Source organism: Phoca vitulina, unplaced genomic scaffold, assembly GCF_004348235.1.
Source record: "Phoca vitulina isolate PV1807 unplaced genomic scaffold, GSC_HSeal_1.0 scaffold69, whole genome shotgun sequence".
NCBI classification, from domain to species: Eukaryota; Metazoa; Chordata; class Mammalia; order Carnivora; family Phocidae; genus Phoca; species Phoca vitulina.
The window spans coordinates 7,281,428-7,308,690 of record NW_022589772.1 but is presented as its reverse complement, the minus strand read 5'-3'; the positions used below and the strand labels follow the sequence as shown (position 1 = coordinate 7,308,690).

The following is a 27,263-nucleotide window of genomic DNA, read 5'->3' as shown; positions in this document are numbered from 1 at the left end:
ACACACACACACACACACACACACACACACACACACACCTTCAACAAAGGCTGGTAGAACTTCTGGTTCAAGGTATTTAAGGAAAACTTTCTCCAAGCATTAGTGGACCACTCTGCTAACTGAACAGACTTCAGCGGCTGCACATGACAAAGAATTCAAATTTACAGAATTAGTCTAGGACAGTCACTATACAAATAACAAGAACAATAAAATAAACCCTGGGTGTGTGGGAGAGAATGATTTTCAGAGCTGTCACATTACATTATTTTTTTAAAGATTTTATTTTATTTATTTGAGAGAGAGAGAACATGAGCAGCGGGGGGAGGGACAAAGGGAGAGGGAGAAGCAGGCTCCCCACTGAGCAGGGAGCCCGATGTGAGGCTCGATCCCAGGACCCTGAGATCATGACCTGAGCTGAAGGCAGTGCTTAACCGACTAAGTCACCCAGGCACCCCCACATTACATTATTTTAAATGTCTCATTTGCAACAAAAAAAATTATAAGACTGTTATGGACTAAATATCTGTGCCCCCCCCCCCCAATTCGTATGTTGAAACCCTACTGGTGATGTGATGGTAATAGGAAGTGAGGACCTTTGGAAGGTAACTGGGATTAGATGAGGTCATGAGGGTGAAGCCCTCAGGAATGGGATCAGTACCCTTACAGAAGTCATGAGAGAGCTTGCTTCCTCTCCCTGCTCTCTGACATGTGACAAGAAGTTAGTAGTCTGCAACCCAAAAGAGGGCTCTCACCAGAACCTGATCATACTGGAACCCTGATCTCAGACTTCCAGCCTCTAGAACTGTGAGAAATAAATCTGTTGTTTATAAACTACCCAGTTGATGGTTCTTTGTTATAGCAGCCTGAGCTGATTAAGACAAAGACATTGAAAAAAAAAGGAAAGAAAAGAAGAATAGGGCCCATACACAGGAAAAAAGAAACAGTCAATAGAAACTTTCCTAAGAAAGCACACTGGGCTTCTCAGACAAAACTTTTAATCAGTTATTGTAAGTTCTTCAAACAGTTAAAGAAAACCATGTATAAAGAACTAAAAGAATGTTTCAGAATGCCTTACCAAATAGGGAATAAAAATAAAGAGACAGAAAGTATAATAAAGAACAAAATAAAAATTCTGGAGTTGAAAAGTACAATAACTGAAATGAAAACTATTACTAGAGGGGCTCAACAGAAGATCTGGACTGACAGAAGAATCAGCAAACTTGAAGATATGTCGAATACTCATTTACAGATTACTCAATCTGAGGAGCAAAAAGAAGAAAGAATAAAGAAAAAATAACAGCCTCAGAGACCTGTGGGCAAACATCAAGCATACCAATATATGCATAATGGAAATCTCAGAAGAAGAAGGAGCACAAATAATATTTGAAGAACTAATGCCTGAAAACTTCTTCAAATTGATGAAAAACATTAATCTACACATTACAGAACCTTGATAGAATCCAAGTAGGACAAACTCAAGGGACCTACTTGGAGTCTGTCCAAGAGACATCCAGACATGTAGCCAAATTGTCAAAAGCAAAAGATGAAGATTGAACGCTGACTGTAGCAAGAGAGAAGAGACTCATCATGGACAAGGAGTCCTAAGTAAGGTCAACAGTTGACTGCTCAACAGAAATGACAGGCGCCAGAAGGCAGTAAGATGATATATTTGGTGGGCTAAAAGATTGCCAACCAAAAACTTCACTGTCTGGCAAAAAACTACACTTTAAAACTAAAGGAGAGGGGCACCTGGGTGGCTCAGTAGATAAAGCGTCTGCCTTCGGCTCAGGTCATGATCCCAGGGTCCTGGGATCAAGCCCCGAAACGGGCTCTCTTTTCAGGGGGGAGCCTGCTTCTCCCTCTGCCTACTTGTGCTCTCTCTCTGTCAAATAAATAAATAAATAACAAAAAAAACCTTAAAAACAAACAAACAAACAAACAAAACTAAAGGGGAAACTAAGACATTCCAAGATAAGCATAGACTAAAAGAAGTCATCACTATTAAGACCTACCCTATGAGAAAAGCTTCAGGCTGAAATAAATGGACACTCTTCACTAACTCAAAGAAAGAACACTAGTAAAGTTGACCATATAGGTAAACATAAAAAAAGACAGTATAAATATATTTGTCTTTGTAACTCTTTTTCTTGTCCTGACTTAGGAAATAACTACATAATGTAATAATTATAAAACTATGCTAATGAGCTTAAAATCTATAAAGATGTAATTTGTGTGACAATAATAGTACAAAGGAGGAAGGAGAGGGATGCCTAGGTGGCTCAGTCGGTTAAGCATATGCCTTCAGCTTAGGTCATGATCCCTGGGTCCTGGGATGGAGCCCCGTGTTGGGCTCCCTGCTCAGCGGGGAGCCTGCTTCTCCCTCTCCTCCCAGCTCGCTCGTGATCTCTGTCGCTATCTCTGTCTCTCTCACTCTCAAATAAATAAATAAAATCTTTTAAAAAAAAGAGATACACTTTAGATTTTAAAAAAAGTTGAAAGTAAAAGGATGGAAAAAGATGTTCCATGCAAAAAAGAATCAAAGTAGAGCAGGGTATGAGAAATTTGTCCTTTTTCTTATTTCCTTGGTAAGTCTAGCTAAGGAATTCTAAATTTTGTTGATCTTTCCAAAGGACCAACTTTTGGTTTTACCGATTTTCTATATTTTTTAAATTTTCTATTTAATTTTTTTTATCTAATCTTTATTATTTCCTTCCTTCAGTTTGATGTGGGTTTAGGTTGCTCTTCTTTTTGTAGTTTCTTTTTTTTTATTAGGACTTAATGTTTTTAGAGCAGTTATAGGTTCATAGCAGAACTGAGGGGAAGGTACACAGATTCCCCACATAACCCCATCCCCACACATGTATGGCTTACCCCATTATCAATATCCCCCATCAGAGTGGTACAGTTGTTACAATTAATGAATCTACATTGACCCATTATGATTACCCAAAGTTTATAGTTTACAGTATGGTTCACTCTTGACATTACACAGTCTAAGGGTTTGGACAAATTTTTCTAGTTTTTAAAAAAAATTTCTGTAGTTCTTAAGGTGAAAAGTTTTTGGTTATTAATTTAAGACCTTTCTTCTGTATTAATATGGGCATTTATAACTATAAATATCCCCCTAAGCACTGCTTTTACTGCCTTATATGTTTTGGTATGTTAAGTTTTGTTTTCATTCATCTCAAAGTATTTTCTAATGTCCCTTGTGACTTCTTTTTGATCCATTGGTTATTCAGTAGAGTGCTGTTCAATTTCTGCATATTTGTACTTTTTCTAAATGTCCTTCTATTATTGATTTCTAATTTCATTCAACTGTGAATGGAACTGTCAAGAGTGCACATCTTTGTCTTATTCCTGATACTGGGGGAAATATTTCACTCTTTCACCATTTATTATGAAGTTAATTATTAACACAAACATATGGCCAATTTATTTCTGACAAAAAATGCAAAGGCAAGTAAATGGAGAAAAAATACTCTCTTCAACATATGGTGCTGAAACAATTGGAAATTCATAGGCAAAAAAGTGAACCTTAACCTAAACCCCACACTTTATATAAGCATCAAGTCAAAATAGATCATAGATCTAAATGTAAAATATACAATCATAAAACTGTTTAAAGAAAAAATCTTATTCATAATCTGCTGTCAGACAAAGAGTTCTTCGATATGGGAAAAAAAGCATAATCCATGAAAGAAAAAAACCCTGATAATTGGATAACTGGATTGTATCAAAATTTTAAAACATTTGCTCTGAGACAAAAAACTTGTGTACTAAAAACTACAAAATGGTGCTGGAAGAATTAAAGATACAAATAAATGCAAAGACATCCCATGTTCATGAACTGAAGACTTAATATATCGTTAAAATGTCATTATTACCCAAAGTGATATACAGATTCAGTATAATCCCTATCAAAATCCCAATGACATTTTTTTCCAGAAATAGAAAAATCCATCCTAAAAATCAAATGGTGTCTCAAGCGTTCCTAAATAGTGAAAATCTTGAAAAAGAAGAACAAAGTTGGAGGTCTCACACTTCCTGACTTCAGAACTTACTACAAATCTATGGTCATTAAAACAGTGTGGCATGGCACTGGCATAAAGACAGACATGTACACCAATAGAATAGAATGGAGAGCCTAGGAACAGACTGATATATTTATGGTCAAATGATTTCTGGAGAGGATGCTAAGAACATTCAATGGGTAAAGGACAGTCTTTTCAACAAGTAGTATTGGGAAAACTGGATTATCAACATGCAAAAAATAAACTTGGATCCTTACCGTATGACATATACAAAAAATTAACTCAAGATGGATCAAAGACCTAAACATAAGAGCTAAAACTACAAAACGCTCAGAAGATAACACAGGAGAAAACCTTTATGACATTAGATTTGGCAATGATTTATTGGCCACAACACCAAAAGCACAAGTAACAAAAGAAAAAACTGACAAATTAGACTTCTTCAAAAATATAAACTTTTGTGCATCAAAGGACACTATCAACAGAGTGAGAAGGCAACTCATGAAATGAAGGGAAATACTTGCAAATTATTTATCTGATGAGGGAATCAATATTTAGAATATACAAAAAAAATTCTACAACTTAACAATAAATAAACAACCAGTTTAAATAATGGGCAAAGGACTTACATAGACATTTCTCCAAAGAAGATACACAAATGGCCAAAAAGCACATGAAAAAGATGCACATCACTAGTCATTAAGGAAATGCAAAACAAAACCACAATGAAATACCACTTCACACCCGTTAGGATGGCTGTCACAAAAAAGAAGAAAAGAAATTAAGTGTTGACAAGGGTGTGGGGAAATTGGAATCCTTCTTCATTGCCGGTGGGCATGTAAAATGATATAGCCTCTGTATGTATGCAGGTTCCTCAAAAGATTAAACACAGAATTACCATACAATCCAGCAATTCCACTTCTGGGTATATACTCAAAAGAAATGAAAGCAGAGACTTGAGCAGACACCTGTACCTCCAGTTCCATAGCAGCATTATTCACAACAGCCAAAAGGTAGAAGCAACACAAGTGTCTACTGACAGACGAAGGGCTAAACAAAATGTGGTACGTACATATAATGGAATATTATTCAGCCTTAAGAAGGAAGGAAATTCTGACACATGGATGACCTAGAAGACATTAAGTGAAATAAGCCAGACACAGAAGGCCAAATACTGTATGATTCCACTTATATGAGGCACCTAGAGTAGTCAAATTCACAAAGACAGAAGGAATGGTGGTTGCCAGGGGCAAAGGGGAGGAGTATAAGGGGAAATGGTGTTTACTGGGAACAGAGTTTCAGTTTGGGAAGATGAAAAAGTTCTGGAGATGGATAACGATGATGGTTGCAGAACAATGTGAATATACTTAATGCCACAGAATTGTACACTGAAAACTTGGTTAAAATGGTCAATTTTATGTTAGGTATATTTTACCATGATAAAAAAAAAAAAAAAAGTTTGTTCTGCAAAAGACACTGTTAAGAGAATGAAAAGATAAGCTACAGACTGGGATAAAATATTTGCAAATCATATATCCACCAGAGAATTGCATTTAGAATATATAAAGAACTCTCAAAAGTCATAAAGAAAATAAACAACCCAATTAAAAAACAGCACAAGATTTGAACAGACACTTCAGCAAACAGGATAGAAGGATGGCAAATAAGCACATGAAAAGATGCTCAACATCATTAGCTATTAAGGAAAAGCAAATTAAAACTACAATGAGATACCACTTCACAGCTACTAGAAGAACTAAAATAAATACCAACAATACCAAATGCCAACAAAGATGTAGAGCAACTGGAACTCTCATACATTGCTGGTGGGAATGCAAAATGGTTCAGCCACTCTGGAAAATGGTTTGGCAGCTTCTTATAAAGTTAAACAGACACTTACCATATGACCCAGTAATCCCACTCCTAGATATTTACCTTAGAGAAATAAAAATTTATGTTCACACAAAAACCTGTACAAAAATGTTCATTATCAGTATTATTCACAGTCACCATAACCTGGAAACAGCCCAAATGCACTTCAATGGGTGGATGGATAAACAAACTTTGGAATAGCCGCACAATGGAATGCTACTCAGCAAAATGAATGAACTATTGATACACACAACTTGGATGACTCTCAAAGGCATTACACTAAATGAAAGAAGCCACACTTAAAAGATGACGTATTGTATGATTCCATCTTTATGACATTCTTTAAAAGACACAACTACAGTGATGGAGAACGAATCAGGGATTGCCAGAGATTATGGGTGGAGTTGGGGGTGACTATCAATGGATGGGATGAGGGATTTTTAGAGTGATGGAGCTGTTCTCTATCCTGATTGTGGTGGTTACATGAATCTACATGATTTACATGATTTACAATTCATAGAATTGTACACCAAGAAAAAAAAGAAAGAAAAACAGGCAATTTTATTGTAAGTTCATTTTTAAAATAAAAGAAAAAATTGCTATTATATCATCATCATCAATAGTTATACTTTAGTGATTAATAAAAATATTCAGAATTAGTTGTGAAATAGGATCTAAAAGTCATTAAGGTCATTTTATATCTGGTACAATAACGTAAAGGTAGAGAGAGAAAAAAAACAACAACACTAAATGTAAAAGTTTTACAACTTCTACTGACTCCTCCCTTTAATATTCTTTATCAGGATAAATTGCTCCCTCTGGATCATTTCCTACAAACATTGTCATATACTGAATATGGAATTAAATAAGCACTCGACTCAGAAGTCTGGGACCCTATGTTACATTCCTAAATCTAACACTGTAAGAAAACTCTCGACTTGCCTTTTGTGCCTAATTTTATCTTCCTCTTCATTGAGGTCATGTACTTGTCTGCACTTGTCTTTTTGTGGTATGCTGTGAAGGTTTAAAGCAAGGAGTTTCAAAGATAGGAAACAGAACAGATTCATACACCACCCACCCACCCCAAATACCAGGTACTGCTCTAAGTGATTTACATGTATTACCTCACTTAATCCTCCTAACAACCCTATAATGTAGGTATTATTAATATTCTCATTTTACAAGATGAAGAAATTGAAGTGTAGGGTGGTAACTTGCCCAACATCTTATAACAAGCTAGTTAAGTGGGGGAGCCAGGATTTTTCCAGCAGTCTGCCTCCAGAGCCCATGCTCTTAATCAGTATGCTAGGTCTCTCCACAAGAGGCTGTTCACTGGTTCTTTTATTCCTTCCTTCACCACTGCTGTTCCATGTCTATGGTCTGTCTCTAACAAAGCATTCATTCATGCTCACGGCTTTACCTGCCACCTGAGTGTCCATGATTCCCACTTCTGTGTATGTAGCCAGCTCTGACCTCTCCCCTGAGCTTCCCTGCTGCATTTCCTACTGCCTCCTCAATATGTGCATTTAATGATCCTGCCATTCTTACCAATTCAACATGTTTCAAATTGAACTTATCATCTTTTGTCAGAAACTCCCCATAAAGACTTTCTTAATTTTGCCAGTTGTTAGAAAGTCACACAGACTTGAAAACATCTGGGTTGTCTCTGACCTCTCCTTTGACCCTCCTACTTCATTCTCAGTCAATAAGTCTAACCAGTTCTTCCTTTGTGATGTCTCTTATAACCACACCTACCTCTCTTTCCGATACCACTGCCATCATTCTAGTCTAGACCTCCGTGCCTATACGACTGTAATGCCTCCTAAATCATTCTCCCTGCTTCCAGTTCTTTCTCTCTCTCATCCTCTTTCTTGGCCACCAGATTCATCATTTTCAAATACTGCTTTTCAGGTTACTCCTGACTCAGAATCCTTTCACCATATCCAAACTAACTGAATAACTAACTCTGTATAGGTCTCCACTACCCACCAAATGAAGTTCAAAATTTTTAGCTACCTTTCTAACCTGGTCTTTCACAACAGCCCCAAACACGCCATAGTGCTCATACCATCTGCTGCAAATGAACTGCCTTTCCTTCTCCTTACTATAGAATAGGTAGTATTAAAAGAACATTGAAATCTTACCTCCTCTGAGAGGCCTTCTTCAGTCATGCCAGTGCACAGTGGCCTTTCCCTCCTCTGAACTCCTACAGCACTTAACAACTACATCTAGTGTCGTCACTAAATGTTACATGGTTCTCTTTCCAACCAGACTGTAATTGCTACAAAGTCAGGAACGATTTCCTAAACTTCTGCACACCTCCCACAGTGCCTAGCAAAACTTATCTGTTAAACCAGTGCTTTCTGGTTAAGATGCATACCATTTATCTATATATTTTGTGCTCATTTACAGTTCGGCCCAAAGACCCTTCACAATCTAGCCTCACCTCCCTTTCCAGTGTCACCCCCTCTCATCCCCTGCTGTGTCCTATACTTCCTGCCACAATGAACTTCTTATTGTTCCCTAGATGCACCAGGTCCTTTCACAAACCTGTTCCTGTTCACCTACTATCTGTAATGCCCTCTGCCCCGTATTTACCTGACAAATGACTGTTGCTCTGTCAAGACTTAGTACAAATATCAACTCCTGACTCCCCCTGCAAACTAGGTTTCGATGTTCTATGTTCTGTGCTCCCTTAGCATTTTATTCACATCTCTGTAACAGTGATTTCCATGTGGTATCACAACTGACTATGTACATATTCGTCTCTATCACGGGCCTATATACATTCCTCAAGGAGAGTGATCGTTTGTCTTTCCCCAACTCCCTTCCCTAACTCTTCATATTTAATGTCCTGCTGTTAAATCTTTCTCTCAGTGAAAGAGCACATCAAAGTCACTGGCGATCACATACCTTGGTAATAAAGAGCCTTGAGGAAGGAGTGCCGATCAGCTCCCTGAAATAAAGACTTTTCTATTTCCATTTCCCGCCGGGTCAGCTGTTTGCTCTTGGCAAATCTCTGTGGCAGGCAAAGGATGCGCTGACGCTCTGAGATCCTTTCTTCAATATCTTGAAGACGGTTCTGTATTGCTTCCGGGGTTGCCCTCAGTCTTGTCCTCTGAAACCAGAGAAATGAGATGGCATGTATCATAGACGACATAGCCTGAAAGTGATAATCTAATGCCTCAGATAAGAAAGAAGCTGGTGAAGGACCAGAGGTGACCATTCATAGACATGTTAGCTAAAAAGTCAAGAAAGAGCGTCTCTTTACCAAGGTCCCTATCGCAGAAACCAAAGAAAATTCAGATACAGAGCTCAGTTTTGTAAGAACTAAAAATGAAAAGGTTCTCGGTGTCAAAGGAAGCGACCTCGCCCTTTATTCTTCAGAAAAAAAAAAAAAAATGGCCCCACTCACCTTTTCACCTGAAACATGGCTCTTCCAGATCAAGATTTCTGTTTCATTGAGCCCTAGTTCCCTAAGAGAAGCAGTTTCCTGGTCCTTCTCATGCAGTGTCTGGAACTGGGACAAAGTCATAGTCCCAGCTGCTTCCTTCCCAAAGGGCTTGTACATAGTACCAGGAGCAAAACTCTCTTTCTTAGACACACATCTGCAAGACAAAAAGGAAGCAAGTAAGAATATCTTCAAGTTACCACAATTTACAGAAATGGGGCTCGCCATTAAAAGAGGCACAATGAAACGCACTGGTAATTTCTCTCTCATGTCCTTTTTCTAGGCTGTAGCATCACTGCAATGACATGGAATTCCATTGCTAATCCCCTCACCCAGGACCAATAAATGACTGAATCAAATATTTATTTACTGAGTACCTACTATGCATCAGACACTGGGCCAGGTACCGAGGATTTAACAGTAAAATAAGATAAAAATGGTTTCTGCTTTTGTAGAAGAGAAGCAAGTAAACAGGCAATGATCCTGTTGGGTTGTAAGTGCTATGTACATTAAGGGAAGACATAGGAAAGGCACTGGCCCAGACTTAGTGGGATACGGGAAGCTTCCCAGAGTAGGAGACACAGAAGCAAAATGCTGCCTAATAAGTAGACGTTGACCAAGGAAAGAGGGGTGGGAGAGGATTGTTTCATCCGGGCTTTAAGAGGGGTCGGCCACCTGGAGGTGAGGGTCTATGATACTCTACCTGTTTGCAAAATCAATACCTACTCCTCAATGGAGACAGAGGTATCAAGTTGATGCTGAAGGAGGCTTTTCAGCTGCCTCTCCCCTTCTGTTTCCAACTCCTCCAGGACATGCTCACCACTCTTCACACAGCTATTTACCCTGGAGTAGATATAAGAATGTATACAGAAAGTAGAAGAGACAGTCAATCTCAAAACATATTCTTTAGCTATATTATCTACCAGTAGTGACCCCATTTGTTTGAAGACACTTTTCTGTTTGTTGCCCTTTATCATTCATCCCACAACCAGTTACTAAATACCTACTTACACGCAATGCACTGTGCTAGGTACTGATGGAGTCAAAGATATTCAAGACACAGTCCCTATCCTTAAGAAGCTTGCAATTTATTTAGGGTATGTGTGTATGTGTTGTTGTGTTGTGTGCCTGTGCAGGGAAGGAGGGAAGGGAGAGAGGGAGGGAGGGGGAGAGAGGGAGGAAGAGAAAAGAGAGAATTGGGAGCTAGGGTGGTAAATGAAGACTTTGGAAAGGTAATTCTTAAACTGGCATTTGAAGGACTGGGTATGATGAAGGATAGAACAGCGAGACTGAGTAGAAAGAGAAATATGTTCTGGGGCATAATAAGTTCACTTTAGTTGGCATTCACATATGAGAGCACTAGGAGATTATCTTGGAGGGGGTAATTAGACACAGATTATGAATGGCCTTAAATATTCCAACTAAGGGGCCTGGACCTTCATGTATAGGTATTAGAAAGCAATTTATTAGGCAGTTAAGTGACACAGTACAAATGATGGTTTAGGAAAATGAATGTGGTTATAATATGTCTTGTAGATTCATAGGAAAGAAACCAGAAGAATGAGTTAGGAAACTCTTTAAATTTATCGAGCATAATGTGATGAAAGTCCAAACTGGAGTGGTAATAGTGGAAACAGAAAGGAAGAGTTAGATGAGCAAGGCCTTTTGAAGGTAGGGGTAAGGAAGAAGTCAAAGATAACCCTGAAATTTCAAGCTGTGTAACTATGAGAATAATGGTACCAATGAAGGAAAGAGGAAGATCCAGGTGGAATAAATGGTCTGGGAACAGGAAAGTCAGTATTGTCTTAGCCATGCTGAGTCAACTACCTATTACAACTGAAACACCAGTACAAAATATCAGAATACTTCAAAGACATATTGAGTCTGAGGTGACAGTGTAAATGATATTGGCTAATAGGAAAGCAAGAGATGGAAGAATTGTATAGATGAGAATCTGAGGCTGAACATGGAAATCTCGAGTCATCTGTGTTAGCAGAATCTGGAGCTGTGAAAAGAGGAGGAGATTTCCAAAGAAGAGAGTATAGAAACAAATGGGAAGAGGATCTTGACATTTTATAGCTAAGGCACTACTCTGTAGAAATCTAGGTAATGCTATAAGCTACCCAACCCTAAATAACTGAAAAACTCTTATTAGAGTGTAAAGAAATAGCAGGACCAGTAGAGCATGCAACAACAGGTGGCAAGAGACAAAAACAAAATGAGTTAATTCCATGAGAAAACCAAATATGAAATACCTTCTTTATAAAAAAAAATCCCCTACTATTCGGGTTATGATGTATCTCTCATAATTATAAGCAAGATTCCCATGCTCTAGGAAGACTGAGACCTATTTTTAGAAAATTTTAAAATATCCTTAGGCCCAGGGTTTTAAAAAACTTCCTTTTAAGTATCTCAATTTGTATTTATTATTTAAAATTCTGAAGGTTCTTGCTACGTTTAAAGTGGCTTTGAAAGGAAAAACCATAGCTAACTACATTAGTACACATGAATCTCAAAAAGAAATGCTGAATGAAATAAAAGCAAGTTGCAGAAAAATTCATACAATATGTGTCCATTCATATAGAGTTCAAAAATGGATAACACTAGCAACATTTTGTTTAGGGATAAATTCATCTGTGGTGGACCTATTTTTTTTTAAAAAAAAAAAGCAAGGGAATGATTAATGCCAAATTCTGGACGGTGGTCCCCTCAGGGAGAAAGGAGGGAGGAGAAGCAATCAGGGAGGGGCACACAGGGGACTTCTAAGACACTGCTAATGTTCTATTTCTAAAGCCTGTAGTGGGTCCGAGTCTATTATTATTCTTTAAACTGTATATATACATTATTTTGCATGGATGAAATATCACAATAAGCATGTTTTAAAAGTCATTTTGAGGCAGGGAAACGGTTTTTTAAAAGATGCAGAAACTGACAGTACAGGAGAGCATAATATCAGAACTTTCAATGCACCGCCCTATTCCAGAGTGATTATTCTACTTTGCAGTGAATCCAAAACTAATTTAATGAAGATCCTTTAAAAAGCCATTGTGTACTGTCAACAACTGTGAAGCTCAGGCTTTCAACAATGACCAGCCAAGTTAAAACTGCCATTTCCTGCAGAACCGGTAGGGGGAACTGCTTACAGCAGTGCTTTTCTCTTCCTATGATACATTGAGCCCGTTTTGTACTTTCCGTCTAAATTTTTAGAAACAAAGTATCAGTAGCTTAGGTTAAGATCTGAAAGCGCTACATGCTCTCAGGGCCCGAGAAAGTCTTCCTCAGTAAACAAACACTGCAAAGAAAAACAAAAACAAAAAAGGCGCCGACCCTGTGCCCCTTTCCGAGGATGAGGTGGAGGTAGGGCGGGACGGGGAGGAGCTGGCCTGGGTCTCTCCCGGCGCTGGGCATCAGTCGGCCAAGACCCTTTTACCTGGGTGGGTCCGTCTGAAGCAGTAAGAAGCCACGGCATCCGTGCAGCTCCCGGGGCCGGCGCCGTGGCCTAGATGCCCGTGCGGGTAAGGCATTCCTACGGGAGCCGGCGGCGGCGGCCCTTCCTGAACTTCGCCCCGCAGGCCTGTCTAGCCCGACTCCCCTCCTCCCTCCTCCTTTGTCTTCCCGCTCACACGAAACCGCATCCCGAGAACGTGACATACCCCAAACACAAAGTCATAAAAGCCATTTTCAAAGTTAAAAGGTAGAAGAGAGCTCCCTTCGCCGCCTGCTCTCAGACAAGCCCTTACCTCTTCATGTTTCCACAGGCCCCTATCTCTAACTTGGATGAATAGGCCGCGGACTTCAAGTCCCAGAACTCTGTGCGGCCGACTCTAAGGGGATTGTGGTGGAGTGCGGGGCTCTGGGAATTGTAGTCGCTCAGAGCTAAAGAAACGGAAAGAGAAAATACCTACTGAGTAAGGGGTATGTTGTAAATTGTTCAAATGTTTCTCCTACGGGTTAACGGCAACACCCAAAATATCCAGCTCATAAAGCTAGGAGTCACCTGAGACTTCCTGACTGTCTCATCCAAATCCTGGCTCCTCTACTTTTCCTCCAATGTATGCCTATTTACCCTGCTTCTGCTTTCAAGGACTTACTATCCGGCCTACCTGCTGTTTCCAGTTGGGCCCCAGGTCCACCTTCTGCAGTGTAGCCCGTGATCAGACACAAGTTTGACCACATCACCTGCATTAATGGTTCTCCTCTATCTGTAACAGAAGCTTACGAGACATTGTACTTCCTACCCTGAGAATCAGAAGTTCGTATGAATGTTTTGTTGATAATTATGTTGAATCAAGAGAGAGGTATAGCATAGTGGTTAAGACCATGGGCTCTGAGTTCCCAGAAATGGAAATACAAATGTCCCTAAGTATATGAAAAGAAGTCCAATCTCACTTATAAGTGCGATGGAAATTTCAAAGTACACTGACTATAAAATACATGACCTGTACTCCTCAAAACTGTACAGGTCATCAAAAACGTGGCAAGTCTGAGAATCTGTCAGCCGAAGGAACCAAAGAAGACATAATGACTAAATGTAATGTGGTATCCTGCATGGGACTCTGGCACAGAAAAAGGGCTCTAGGTAAAAACTATAAAAATATGAATAAATTATGCACTTTAGTTAATAAGATTCATTAGATGTGACAAATATACCAGAGTTATGTAAGATGTTAACACTTAAGGTTAACTGAGTGGAGGTATACAGAACTCTGTACAATACAACTTTTATGTATATCTAAAACTGTTCTAAAAAATAGTTTATTTTTAAAAAGTACACTAAAATAACATTTTCACCTACAAGATTAGTAAAGATCCAGAAGTTTGAGGGTACATTACTTTTGTTGAGATTGTGGGAGATTAAGCACTCTCATTACACTGTTGGTAGGAACATAAATTGGTACAACCTCTATGGAAGGTAATGTGAGGATACAATTGAAACCATAAATCCCCATTCCCTTTAGAACAGAAATTCAACCTCTATGAATAGTATCCTCAATACTATATATCCTCAAGTATGTGTGTGAGTATGTATAATATGTATATGTACATATGTATTTTATGTGTATTTCACACACATATACAGATACATATGTATATATTTTATATATAAAATTATCTACTGCAACATTGTTTATAACAAAATGTTGCAAACAATTTAAATACCCACAAATGTAATAAATCCATTCGATGGAAAACTATGCAGCAGTCCCAAAGATGACTAAGTTCTCTATGGACTGCTACTGAACAATATAAACTATATTTAGTGCAATAGCCAGGTGCAGAACGGTATCTATAGTATGCTTCCATTTGTGTAAAAAAAAAAAAATGGGGATTATATGTATGTATTTGCTTGTGTATGCATCAAATACCTCTGGGAAAAGGTGATAAGTGAATGCTTCCAGGTAGGGGAGCTGGATGGTTAGCGAAAAGGATGGGGAAAAACTCACTTTTTGTACCCTTTGATTTTTGAATCACATGATTATATGTATTACCGAGTCGATAATATTTTTTTATTAAAGGGAATGCTTCTTGTACCACAAAGAATTAAAAAAGAAAAAGATCATGTGTTTGGGGAACACACTGTTTGGATTTCTCAGTTCCCACAGTTAGAGACAACATAGCAGGCAGTCTGGACTTGAGCGTTTGCTTTGGCAAGTTACAAGACTATGTAAGTTTCACTAAGTTTCTTTAACTGGCCTAGGCCAGTTTCCTCATCTGTAAAATTGGGATAGTACCTCTGAACAGGGTGACTGTCAAGTGTTATGTAAAAGTATGGTTTTAAAGTCACTTGATAGGCAGTCATCTATGAGCAAATATTCTGTTATCCGGTAGAACTTATCCAAACTTTCTGTACTTCCATGCTCAAGTTAGAGGGTAAGACCAAAGAGCAGTTACTGGAAGACATCGTGCTTCCTATCCTAAGAACTTCTTACAGATTGAAAAGGTCATGGAAAGCATTTGAGTTATCCAAAACCTGTTATATGCAAATGACTGTGTTCTTGAAGTGCACGGGTGAACGAATGCTGATATAACATGTACTATTTTGTGGCTTTGGCACAAGAGCATAGACAGAATGTAAGTATACACAAAGCATGGATCACACCAAAGCCTGTACCAAGTAAATCCTATATGGTGGTGAGGCTGAATTCTGCTGCTCAACCAAACTGTCCAACTGACGCATCAATCACTAAGTAGATGGGAAAACTGGCCGAAGTTGCTGGTGTGTTTTGCCCCCTGGGGAAGTGGCAAAGGGTGGAACAAATACTACACTGATCATCACACCAGACATGTACACACCTTCTAATAAGACAGCCATCCTATTGGCACAGAAGTGATACACACTTTATTAGGAATCCACTGGGTGGGATGAGTGGAGAATAAATGGCTAAAAAAACATGTAGGATGGAATTGCAACTTGAAAGCAAGGTCATGAGGAAGTACTCTCTGTATCTGTGTATAACTGTAACCAGTCCCAGTGGTTGGTGCCAAGGGACAAACATTCAGAAAACTGCACTAGAAGGAAAAACAGGCTATTTCTAGCTCTGCCAAACTTATTAACTGTGGAATAATAGCTATTCCATTTCCCACAGCATGCCTTTCCCTGCTTTAAAAGGGAGACAGTGTATAAAAGCTTTGAGACAGTTTATAAAAAGCTTTGAGAGTTCTAGATGTTATTCATGAGTACAGAGATCCTACCATGAGGTAATTTCACAATTTCACCCCAGAAGAATTTGTGACAAACTGAAAAATATGCCTCATTTGTCTTTCTGACAATTTAATAAGGTTCATTTAATTAAGCCAGAAGTTCTTCCTTAACATAGACATATTTTCAGTGTTTGTCCTTTTTAGGTGCTTTGTTCGCAGCACACTTCTGATGAATACATTATGAAGCAATTATAATTTCCAGATATGGAAGAAGATGCTAAAACCAAAAATCTTCTCTAGAAGAGGGATAGCATCACTCATCCAATATTAAGAGTAATCAACTGTGCATGTCTTTCAAATTCCCCAAATGAGATAGCATAAATGCTATTATAGAGAAAATAAATATAGCATCTTTTTCAAAGGGCGAAGAAAAGTCTAAAAGTGTCAAATTTAAGAACACAACAAATTTAAGAACTCTTCCTTCAGCTAATATCCTAGCTGGTCTTTAATAATGGTTAGGAGAGGCTCAAGACTCCAGTACCTAACATGGTAATGTTGCCTTAACATGGATTATTTGTGATCTTTTAATTAATATTTGTTCAACAGTGTCATGTCTTCTAGACACATGTTAGAACCCAAGTCAGAAGGAACCTTAGAGATGAATTAGTCCAAGGCTCCAGATTCCAGACAGTACACTGAGATCTACCAGTAAATCTTACATTGTTAACTGTATTGATATGGAAGCCACTCTCCACCCACTGTTCTTCTATGTCCTGGAAAAAAAAAAAAAAAACCTAGAACTCCCCGTGCAAATTCAGTAGGAGTACTTGAGCCTCTCTGATTTTACTGAGGAACTTTAGAGTAATGTATCATTTGTGAAAGGACATAAAGGAATCACAAAACTTCAGAGAAATGAAAACTTGTTTCTTTTACTTGGAGAGACCTTATTCATATGGTTAAATGCTTTCATGGGATAGATGAAAGATGATGCCCAAAATGAAATTATTTGTCCAGTTAATTAAGTAGGGACAAGACTAAATCCGGTGTTTCCTCTAACATACCATGTACCTTTTACTGAATGTAGAACTTAATTCATACACCAACTACTTTATAAGAGTTAAATCTCCAAAAACAATAAGGAAAATGTCTTTATCTAGGGTATAACAGAAATAACACTAGGCTCAAAAATTGGAGATTAACCAAAATTATAGTCAAAAGCTCTTTACCTACAGAAATCATCCACAAAATTAAATGATCTCTGGATTATTTTCATATTCTAAAGTTTTGAGTGGTAACAAAAACTTACCTGATAAACTGCTACTTTGAGAAGTTTGGGTAGGAATGAAAAGGCCATGTAAACTGATATTTAGTTTACATATAAGGTGGTAAAAATCACTAATACTCATTTCAAGGATATTTTCTTCCTGTAATATGTACCCCTCAGGATGGTCATGTGCAGTCAGTATTACAGAAATTTAGCTCAGTAGTTACAGGCAACTAAGCTCTAGTCACTCACGAACTTTTAAATAAGTTTGCTTTCATGTTATACATTTATTTTTTAGAATATCACCTTTATTTATGACTTAGGTAAAACATGCAACACAAGAGATCAGACTGTTCCCAAGCTAAGAACAAGGCTTTTTCTTGAAAAACAAACAAATACACAAAAGCCAGCAACTATAAGTCATATGCTAAAACCAAATAAAATACCAGGTTATCTGTACATCAAAAATAAATGAACTGCCTGAACCTTACCCTTTTAAAAATAACCTAAGACCTAAATCCACTCTAATGTTTCTTCTTCTCTGAATTTCTACAGCACACTTTCTGTAATTTATAACACACTTCTTTGTATTATCTATTTCATACAGACAGGCATTAATTATATCTCAAACTAGACAGTAAGTTCCTTTGAGGAAAAAGACTACAGTATCTAGCACTATATGTTGAAAGTTAACAGGGACCCAGTAAAGGCTGGCTGGCATCTATTTCTTGGCAAACATTTCTTGATGATCCGTTTAAAGGAAGAAGGACAATGTGTGCTGCTGGTAGAATATGGAATCTAGGAGAGTTTAAGATACGAATTACACACACAGAGTCAATATCTAATAGGTTGCTGCCTAGAGCCAAGAGGGCTAACATAGTTATGATTTGCTAATACTAAAAGCCAAACTACAGTTTAATTCTCAACAGCACAATATTTAAATGGAAAAAAAAAAAAAACCAACCACATGCAAACTTCATTGCAACCAAAGATTAAGTAGTTAATTGTGAATACTACTCTATTTCACACCACCACAATTTGTAGATAATGTATAATCCCAAAACAACATGCTGAAGATACGGTCATTCAATCAAAAGCAATTCTGATATTGTGTTCTTGCTCTGCGCGACGATGATCCTCAAAAACCTGTGTTACCTCTTCTACTTTCCTTTGCAGCATGCCTACAGGAGGAAAAGTCATGCATCATTAATCCGAGCTCAAAATGTCCCAGGAATCTAATAGCTTACATTCTCACTTCAACATGATTTATAAAACATCAATTTTATTTAATAGCTTTCAGTATTAGAATATACAGGGAAAAAATCATCTATCTGTTTAGAAACTATAAAAACAGTGAACAAGACTCTTCTTGATTTGCTCTAATTTTCTGGTAAATAACCGTCTACTTGACATTTATGTTTTGTTGAAGAGAAGTGAGAACTGCTTTTTACTCATTACAGCTTCAAAGTGCTATACAAGGTGGTCATTAAATTGAGGGTATAGATTTTGGTAGAGGTCTTTGCTGTCCATAAGCAAATTAGTACACATAGTATATTCACATTTCTGTCCCTTTCTAATGATTTACTTAACTTGGTGGTCCTCAATTTGCTCAGGGGCAGAGCAACACAAAATACCATTAATTTTACCATATAAAACGGCAACATTCTGTAGTAAAAATAAGCTGTCAAAGCAAGCATGATCATCTAGATTTTTCTATTAAGGTGCAGTTGGTCATTTGTGTTAGTGTTCATTAATGCTTACTAGTCAATAAGCAATAGCTGGTGCCAAAGATTTAAAATAAAAACTTTACAAGAGAAAAACTAAAAATTTGAAACAATATACTTTAGTTTTCTTCAGCCAATTGGAAAAGCCCCAATGTTACTCAGTTTTAAAATATAAGAATACATCATCCTATCTTATGACATACAGGCATTTTGCAAGATCACACCTTAAGAACAAGTATTTTAAATGATGGTTGTCTACTGAAAGGCTAGAAAAACAGTGTACATTGAGCCTGGCAAAATACATCTCCTTTTTCTTCTAATAACTGCAGGGTGCAATTTTTTTTTTACCACTAAATAACATTTTTCAATGTGATAGAAGCACAACGAGCACTATAACAAACCATTAACTTGAGGCCAGAAGTGTCAACATAAGCAAAATCTACTTAATTTGCTGATTGATAATGTATTAAGTGCAAAGGAGTACATTTATAAAAATTTTAAAAATCAATGAAATGTCGAGCAACACAAGCCAGCATTATTAAGAGAGCTCTACTATAAACATTTTGTCATGTCTTCAAATTGAATTCTCAGGACTATTTCTATATTAACATACTTTAAATTTTTTAGGAGTTTCATTATTTGAGGGCAAAAACTGCACCTAATGACATGCATCGGTGATTGGTTCCTGTAGGCCTATGAAATAATACACCATACTAGAAGATAAATGCCAGTAATAGTCAGAATTTGGGGGAAATACACCATACACATTTTGAGATTAAAATGAACTGTACTGGACAATATGAAAATGAAATTAAGAAAGCAATTCCATTCACAACAGCATCAAAAAGAATTAAAACACTTAGAAATAAACCTATCAAATGAAGTATAAGACCTGTACACCAAAAAATACAAAACATTGCTAAGAGAAATTAAGAAGATCTAAAGAAATGAAGAGAGATCCCATGTTCATGGACTGAAAGACTCCACAGTGGTAAGATGGCAATCCCTCACAGGTTGATCTACAAATTCACTGTAATCCTTATGAAAATTCCAGCAGGCTATTTTTGCAGAAATAGAAAAGCCTTAAAATATACATGGAAAGGACCCAGAATAGCAAAGCAATCTTGAAAAAGAAGACTAAACTGCAAGAATTACACTACACAATTTTAAAACTTACTACAAAGCTACATTAATCAAGATGGTGTAATACTGGCATAGGATAGCCATAGAGATCAATGCAACAGAAAGTCCGGAAATAAAACCTTATATTTATGGTCAATCATTTTTGATGAAGGTGATAAGGCAATTCAGTGGGGGAAAACATAGTCTTTTGCAACAAATGGTGCAGGGACAACTGTATACCTACATGAAAATGAAGTTGAATCCCTACCTCTTAACTATGCACAAAAATCAACTCAAGGTGCATTATGGACCTATAAGAGCAAAATTATATTTGGAAAATAAAACCCAAATGTCAATCGACTGATGAATAGATAAGCAAAATGTGGATATCCACACACTGGAATGATACACAGCAATAAAATGGAATGAAGTACTGCTACATGTTACAACATAGATGAAACTTGAAATCATTTAGCCAGACAACAAAGGCCACATATAATATGATTCCGTTTATATAAACTCTCCAGAAAATACAAATCTCTGAAGACAGAAAAAGTAGACTAGTGGCAGGAACAGGGATGAACTACCAACAGGCAAGAGGGAATTTTTTAGGGTAATGGAAATGTTTTCAAATGGATTGTCTGATGTTTGCACAACTCTGAGCTTTAAACAGCCATTGGTTAAGATGATAGTCTTGTGTGTTTAAAATATTTCTTAGGGGCACCTGGGTGGCTCAGTCATTGGGCGTCTGCCTTCGGCTCAGGTCATGATCCCAGGGTACTGGGATCGAGCCCCGCATCGGGCTCCCTGCTCCGGGGAGAGCTTGTTTCTCCCTCCCCCACTCCCCCTGCTGTGTTCCCTCTCTTGCTGTGTCTCTCTCTGTCAAATAAATAAATAAAACCTTTAAAATACATAAAATATTTCTTAAAAACCACTTCCCCCCAGAAGATTCTGGTAAAACTGCTTCCAGCCAGTCCTATTCTGTGTATGGGACAGAAGTTTTCTTCACCTAAGCCTACTTGCAAATATTTTAGGTAAAGATTAAAGACTTTCATATAAAGTTATGAAAATAAGCAAGTTGGTCATTAAACCCTGACACAGCTTTCTACTATAACTATTTTTATTTTAAGTTATATATATAAATATTAATAGACAATATTAAATTCATGGTCAAAGGAAACAATGTACTTTCATAAACACTGCTATAGTATACCTCTTATTTTCCTTTTAGAAAAACAATTGGGGCAGTTGGAGAAAAAAAATATCCTGAAGAAATAGTCAAAAGACACAAATAAGCAACTCAGAAAATGAAATACAAATTGTTTATAAATATTTTTAAAATACTCATCCTCACTGGTAACCAGAGGAATGCAAATTAAACAAGGGAAATATTTTCAACTATAAATTTTAGCAAGGAATGATGATGGTGGTGGTAGAATGCTAAAAGGATTTAGAATTAGCACAATTAGGTAATTCAAAGTGGTGCTGAAAGTGGGGCTGTAAGCAGAAATATGAATGATTAAGAGGCAGATCCCTCTATTCCTCCACATTCTACATCTGGGTGATTCTCCCTACCCAAGCCCAGCAGAGGACTTTTCTTTAGAGAGGGTAAACCAGATGGGCTGTGGCTCAGGGACACCAGGGAGAATTGAGGACAAGGAATCTGTACAAAAATAGGGATTAAGTGAAAGTTTGTAAGGGATGAAATAAAAGTCTACAAGCTGAACATTGAGCCCCAATCCCTTCTCTAACAGCCCCAAGAACTTACTGGATTGCCACTAGGTTTATTAATCTCTAGCCAAGAGTTGGAAGATTCTTCTTTGGAGAATATGACCAACTGAAGAGAAAAATCCTAAAAATCCTAAAGGTAATGGTTGGAGATCCTCCAATAAAAAGGCCTTGCCAATTTATCCTATAGTAAGTTAGCAAGACCCACCTACAATTTAGTGTCTATTCCTGAATATAAATGGACAACCAAGAATCACCAGATAGTTGAGGAATATCTCTAATAGAAGAAAGACCAGGGGCACCTTGGTGGCCCAGCAGGTTAAGCGTCTGACTCTTGGTTTCGGCTTAGGTCATGATCTCAGGGTTGCGGCACTGAGCCCCATGTTGGGCTTTATGCTCAGCACGTAGTCTGCTTGGGATTGTCTCCATTTCTCACCCTCTCCTTGCTCTCTCTCTCAAATAAATAAATAAATAAATAAGTAAATAAATAGTAAGACCAAAACAAAATTGAAAGATAAAGAAAGCTGGAAGAAACAAACCAGGAAAACTAAAATATTTTTTTAAGATTTTATTTATTTATTTATTTGAGACAGGGAGAGAGCATGAGCAGGGAGAGGGGCAGAGAGAGAGGGAGAAGCTGACTCCCCACTGAGCAGGGAGCCGGACGTGAGGCTTGATCCCAGGACCCTGAGAATATGACCCAAGCCTAAGGCAGACGCTTTACCAACTGAGCCACCCAGGCGCCCCAGGAAGAATAAAACATTTTTAAAAATCATTAATATTGTCAGAGAGAAGATACTGTATCCATGAAATAAGAACTGGATGCTATTTAAAACACACATACACAAATCATAAAACAATACAACAAGCTCTTGCAAACTAAAAATTATGACAGGAAGCAAAGATCAACAGAAAGACTGGAATAAAAAGCTGAGTACTTATCGGAGAAAATTTAACAAAAATACAGCAGAAACCTAATTCCAGAAAATTCCCCCAAACTAATAGAAATTAGTTTCTTGATTGGAAAAGCTCACTGAATACCACCTCAATGGATGAATTAAACCTACACGAAGGCACACCATCTGATATTTCAGTATTGTGGGGAAGATCCTGAAAACTTCCATAGGAAAAAAAAACCATGAAAATGAAGGGGTCACATAAATGTTCAGGAGTCAGAATGGACCTCAATCTAGAAGACAATGAACAACATTTTCAAATGTTTAAGAGAAAATTATTTCCAAGCTAGATTTTGATAGCCAATACTATCAATTGTGAGGGTAGAATAAAGACCTTTCCCCAAAGAAAACAAAAACAGTAATTTGAAAAGACATATGCACCCTTATGTTTATTGTAGCATTATTTACAATAGCCAAGATGTGGAAGCAACCCTAGTGTCCATCGATAGATGAATGAATAAAGAAAATGTGGTGTATATATACTATGGAATATTACTCAGCCATAAAAATGAAATCTTGCCATCTCCAACAACATGGATGGTCCTAGAGGGCATTATACTAAGTGAAATCAGTCAGAGAAGACAAATAGCATATGATTTCATTCATATGTGGAATTTAAGAAACAAAACAAATAAAAAGAAGAGACAAAAAACAAGACTCAACTACAGAGAACAAACAGGTGGTTGCCAGAAGGAAGGTGGATTGGGGGGAGGGATGGGTGAAACAGATAAAGGGGATTAAGAGTATACTTATCTTTTTTAAGATGTTATTTATTTATTTGAGAGAGAGAGCATGAGCCGGGGAAGAGCAGAGGGAGAGGGAGAAGCAGGCTCCCCACTGAGCAGGGAACCCAATGCAGGGCTCTATCCCAGGACCCCAGGATCATGACCTGATCTTAAGGCAGTCGCTTAACCAACTGAGCCACCCAGGCACCCCAAGAGTATACTTATCTTGATGAGCACTTAGAAATATATATAATTGTGGAATCCTTATATTGTACACCTGGAACTAATATAACGCAGTATGTTAATTATTCTTGAATAAAAAAAGACCTTTTCATACATGCAATATCTCAAAAAATTTACTTCCCATGCACTCTTTCAGGAAGCTGATGGATTACATGTTATACTAAAACAAGAGAATAAACCACAAAATAAGAAGTATAAGAACCATGAAACAAAGAAATAGATGGAATACAAGATTGCTATAGAGGGAAGAACCTAGCTGAGTAGTAAACCAAGAGAGCAACAATACCAGATAATAGATTAGAGATTAGAGGGCTCTGGGAGAAAGGAAACCAAGAAGGTGAAATTGATGGATTTAAAGAAAAAGCACAGAATTAGAGAATGAACTACCTACTGGTAAGTATATAGAAAATTTAGCAAATGATGAAATAAACTTCAAAGGAAAACAAAAACTTGTAAAAAAAAAAATTGAGACAGGAGCGCCTGGGTGGCTCAGTCGGTTAATCGTCTGACTCCTGATTTCAGCTTGGGTCATGATCTCAGGGTCCTGGGATTGAGCCCCACATCGGGCTCCATGCTCAGTGTGGAGTCTGCTGGAGATTTTCTCTCTGCCCCTCCCCCTGCTCTCTCTCTCTCTCTCTCTCTCTCTCTCTCTCTCAAATAAATAAATAAATAAATCTTAAAAAAGAGAAAGAAGACAACATAATATGCTATATGGCTGGGCTGTGAATAACATTTATGCAATCGTAACTCAAACAAATATTGTTCTATGTGTAATTTATGATATGGCTGTATTGGTAAGATGACAGAAAAGTGTGCTTAAATGCATATATTTATCTACTTCTCTATATGTAATATGCATATATACTGGCGGGCAGTATGGTGGTATATAGTATTGCACACACACACACACACACACACATACATAAAATGAGGTGGTATTAAAGAGTTAAATTCTTACCTCCCATTTGGGGAAGCCAGTACAGAAGGCCTAAAATGGAAAAACTAAAAAGTAACAGTATACATGGTATTTAGAGATACAGAAATATTTTTAAAAAACAGGTGAAATAATTGAAAGTGATTGCTTCTAGGGGGTGGGAAATGGGGTGTCGATAGGGAAGCTGATATTTTTCATAAACCTTATTAAAAAACTTATACTCTAATTTCAAGGTGGTAGATGAAGAAGACCTGAAATAAGGCAGTGAGAGGAATCTACTGAAAAGAAAAGATTCAGGAGCTACTAAGAAGTATAATCATCATCACTTACTGAAGAAATAGAAATTGTTTACCTTAAGTCCCTGAGTAAATAATAGCAACTGTTAGCTGAGAAAAAGAAAAGTTGAAGGAGTTACTGATCTGGGAGGCCCAGGAGAGAGTGAAGATAATGAGTTTAGTTTTACACAAGTTTAATTTGAGGTGACTTTGGGGTATCTATGTGCAGATGTTTGTTAACATGGAGCTTTATCATGGAAAGTAAAAGAACCATTAGTAAAACTGATGGTTAGAGATGACAACTGAGGTTTAAAAACTGCTGATTTTCAAAAAGCCCTTAAAAGAGAACACTATTAGAGACAAGGAGAGATCTCAAATCAATAATCTAAGTTCCTACCTTAAGAAAATACAAGACAAGCAAAATGAACCTGAAGCAAGCAGAAGGAAGGAAATAATAAAGACTGGTTATCAATGAAATTGAAAACAGGAGCACTATAGAGAAAAATCAATGAAACAAAAAGCTGACTCTTTGGAGGAAAAAAATCAATAAAATTGATTAACCTCTACCAAGACAGAAAAAAATTAAAATAGAAAAAACACAAATCACCAATATAAGGAATGAAACGGTAGATCATCACAGATCCTGTGGTCATTAAAAGTACCAAAAGGAAATTCTAAGAACAACTTTATGCTTATAAATTCAACAACTTAGAATTGTACCAACTCCTAGAAAACCATAAATTATGAAAATTCAACCAAGATAATCTGAATAGTCCTAGAAGCATTATAGAAATTGAGTTTGTAATTAAAAACCTCCCAAAAAAGAAATATCCAGGGCCATCTGGTTTCACTGGAGAATTCTACCAAATACTTAAAGAAGAATCAATTCTTCAGACTCTTCTAAAAAAAGAGGCCAGTATTACCCTAATAACAAACCAAGAAATGATAGTACACAAAAAGAGAAATTACAGACCAAAATCTCTCATGAACATTTAAAAATCTCTCGCTTAAAAATCCTCCAGAAAATTCTAGCAAACTGAATCCAACAGTGTATAAAAGAAACTATAAACCATGACCAAGTAGAAGTTACTCCACAAATTTAAGGCTGACTCAACATTAAAAAATGTTACCAACGTATCCTTTTGGTAAATACCTAGTAGTGTAGTTGCTGGATCTTAGGGTAGTTCTAATTTTAACTTTGTGAGTAACCTCCATACTGTTTTCCAGAGTGGCTGCAACAGTTTGCATTCCCACCAACAGTACAAGAGGGTTCCCCTTTCTCCACAACCTCGCCAACACCTGTTGTGTTGTTCATTTTAGCCATTCTGATAGGTGTGAGGTGGTATTTCATTGTGGTTTTGATTTGTATTTCCCTCATGATGAGTGATGTTGAACATCTTTTCATGTGTCTCAGCCATTTGGATGTCTTCTTTGGAAAAGTGTCTATTCCTGTCTTCTCCCATTTCTCACTAGGTATTTACCCAAAGGATACAAAAATACAGATTCAAAGGGGTACATGCACCCCAATGTTTATAGCAGCATTATCAACAATAGCCAAACTATGGAAAGAGTCCAAATGTCCATCAACTGTTAAATGGATAAAGAAGATGTGGTATATATATACAACAGAGTCTCACTCAGCCATTAAAAAGAATGAAATCTTGCCATTTGCAATGATGTGGATGGAGCTAGAGTGTATTATGCTAAGTGAAATAAGTCAGTCAGAGAAAGACAAATACCATATTATTTCACTCACTTGTGGAATTTAAGAAACAAAACAGATGAACATATGGGAGGGGGGAGAAAAGAGAGAGGGAAACAAGCCATAAGTGACTCTTAACGACAGAGAACAAACTGAGGATTGATGGAGGGAGGTGGGTGGGGGATGGGCTAGATGGATGATGGGTATTAAAGAGGGCACTTGTTGTGATGAGCACTGGTGTTGTATGTAAGTGATAAATCACTGAATTCTACTCCAGAAAGCAATATTGCACTATATGAGAACTAACAAAATTTAAATTAAAAAAATGTATCAATGCAATCCACCATATCAACAAGTTAAAGAAGAAAAAACACACAATTATAGCAATTGATGCAGAAAAAGCATTTGACAATCCATTACCCATTCATGATAAAAATTCTCAGCAAGTCAGGAAGAGCATGGAATTACTTAAACTTGATAAAGAGCATCTACGAAAAGTCTACAGCTAACATCATACTTAAAGTGAAAGAGTGAAGGCTTTCCATGGAAACTTAGGAACATGACAAAGATGTCTGCTCTCATAACTCTTACTCA

At 37.3% G+C, this 27,263-nt stretch overlaps 2 protein-coding genes across 5 annotated transcripts in view; both read right to left on the bottom strand.

The window, feature by feature from the left end:
• RBM41 (RNA binding motif protein 41) overlaps nucleotides 1–13,138 on the bottom strand; it is a 59,218-nt gene extending 46,080 nt beyond the window's left edge. Inside the window, exons 1-5 of one of the 3 annotated variants that reach the window (XM_032392741.1) lie at nucleotides 13,095–13,138; nucleotides 10,081–10,197; nucleotides 9,319–9,511; nucleotides 8,817–9,021; nucleotides 6,846–6,917 (exon numbers count right to left, since the gene is read on the bottom strand). In XM_032392741.1, coding sequence (XP_032248632.1) covers nucleotides 6,846–6,917; nucleotides 8,817–9,021; nucleotides 9,319–9,511; nucleotides 10,081–10,197; nucleotides 13,095–13,102 — 595 coding nt within the window. In that variant the 5' untranslated portion in view covers nucleotides 13,103–13,138. Of the gene's footprint in view, nucleotides 1–6,845; nucleotides 6,918–8,816; nucleotides 9,022–9,318; nucleotides 9,512–10,057; nucleotides 10,198–13,094 lie in introns of those variants that run through there. The other 2 variants (XM_032392742.1, XM_032392743.1) reach the window with 2 other exon arrangements.
• Nucleotides 13,139–17,572: 4,434 nt separating this feature from the next.
• The window catches only part of NUP62CL (nucleoporin 62 C-terminal like), a 73,366-nt gene continuing 63,675 nt past the window's right edge, over nucleotides 17,573–27,263 (bottom strand). For both annotated transcript variants that reach the window (XM_032392795.1, XM_032392796.1), the window contains exon 11: nucleotides 17,573–18,441. In XM_032392795.1, coding sequence (XP_032248686.1) covers nucleotides 18,347–18,441 — 95 coding nt within the window. In that variant the 3' untranslated portion in view covers nucleotides 17,573–18,346. The remainder of the gene's footprint in view (nucleotides 18,442–27,263) is intronic.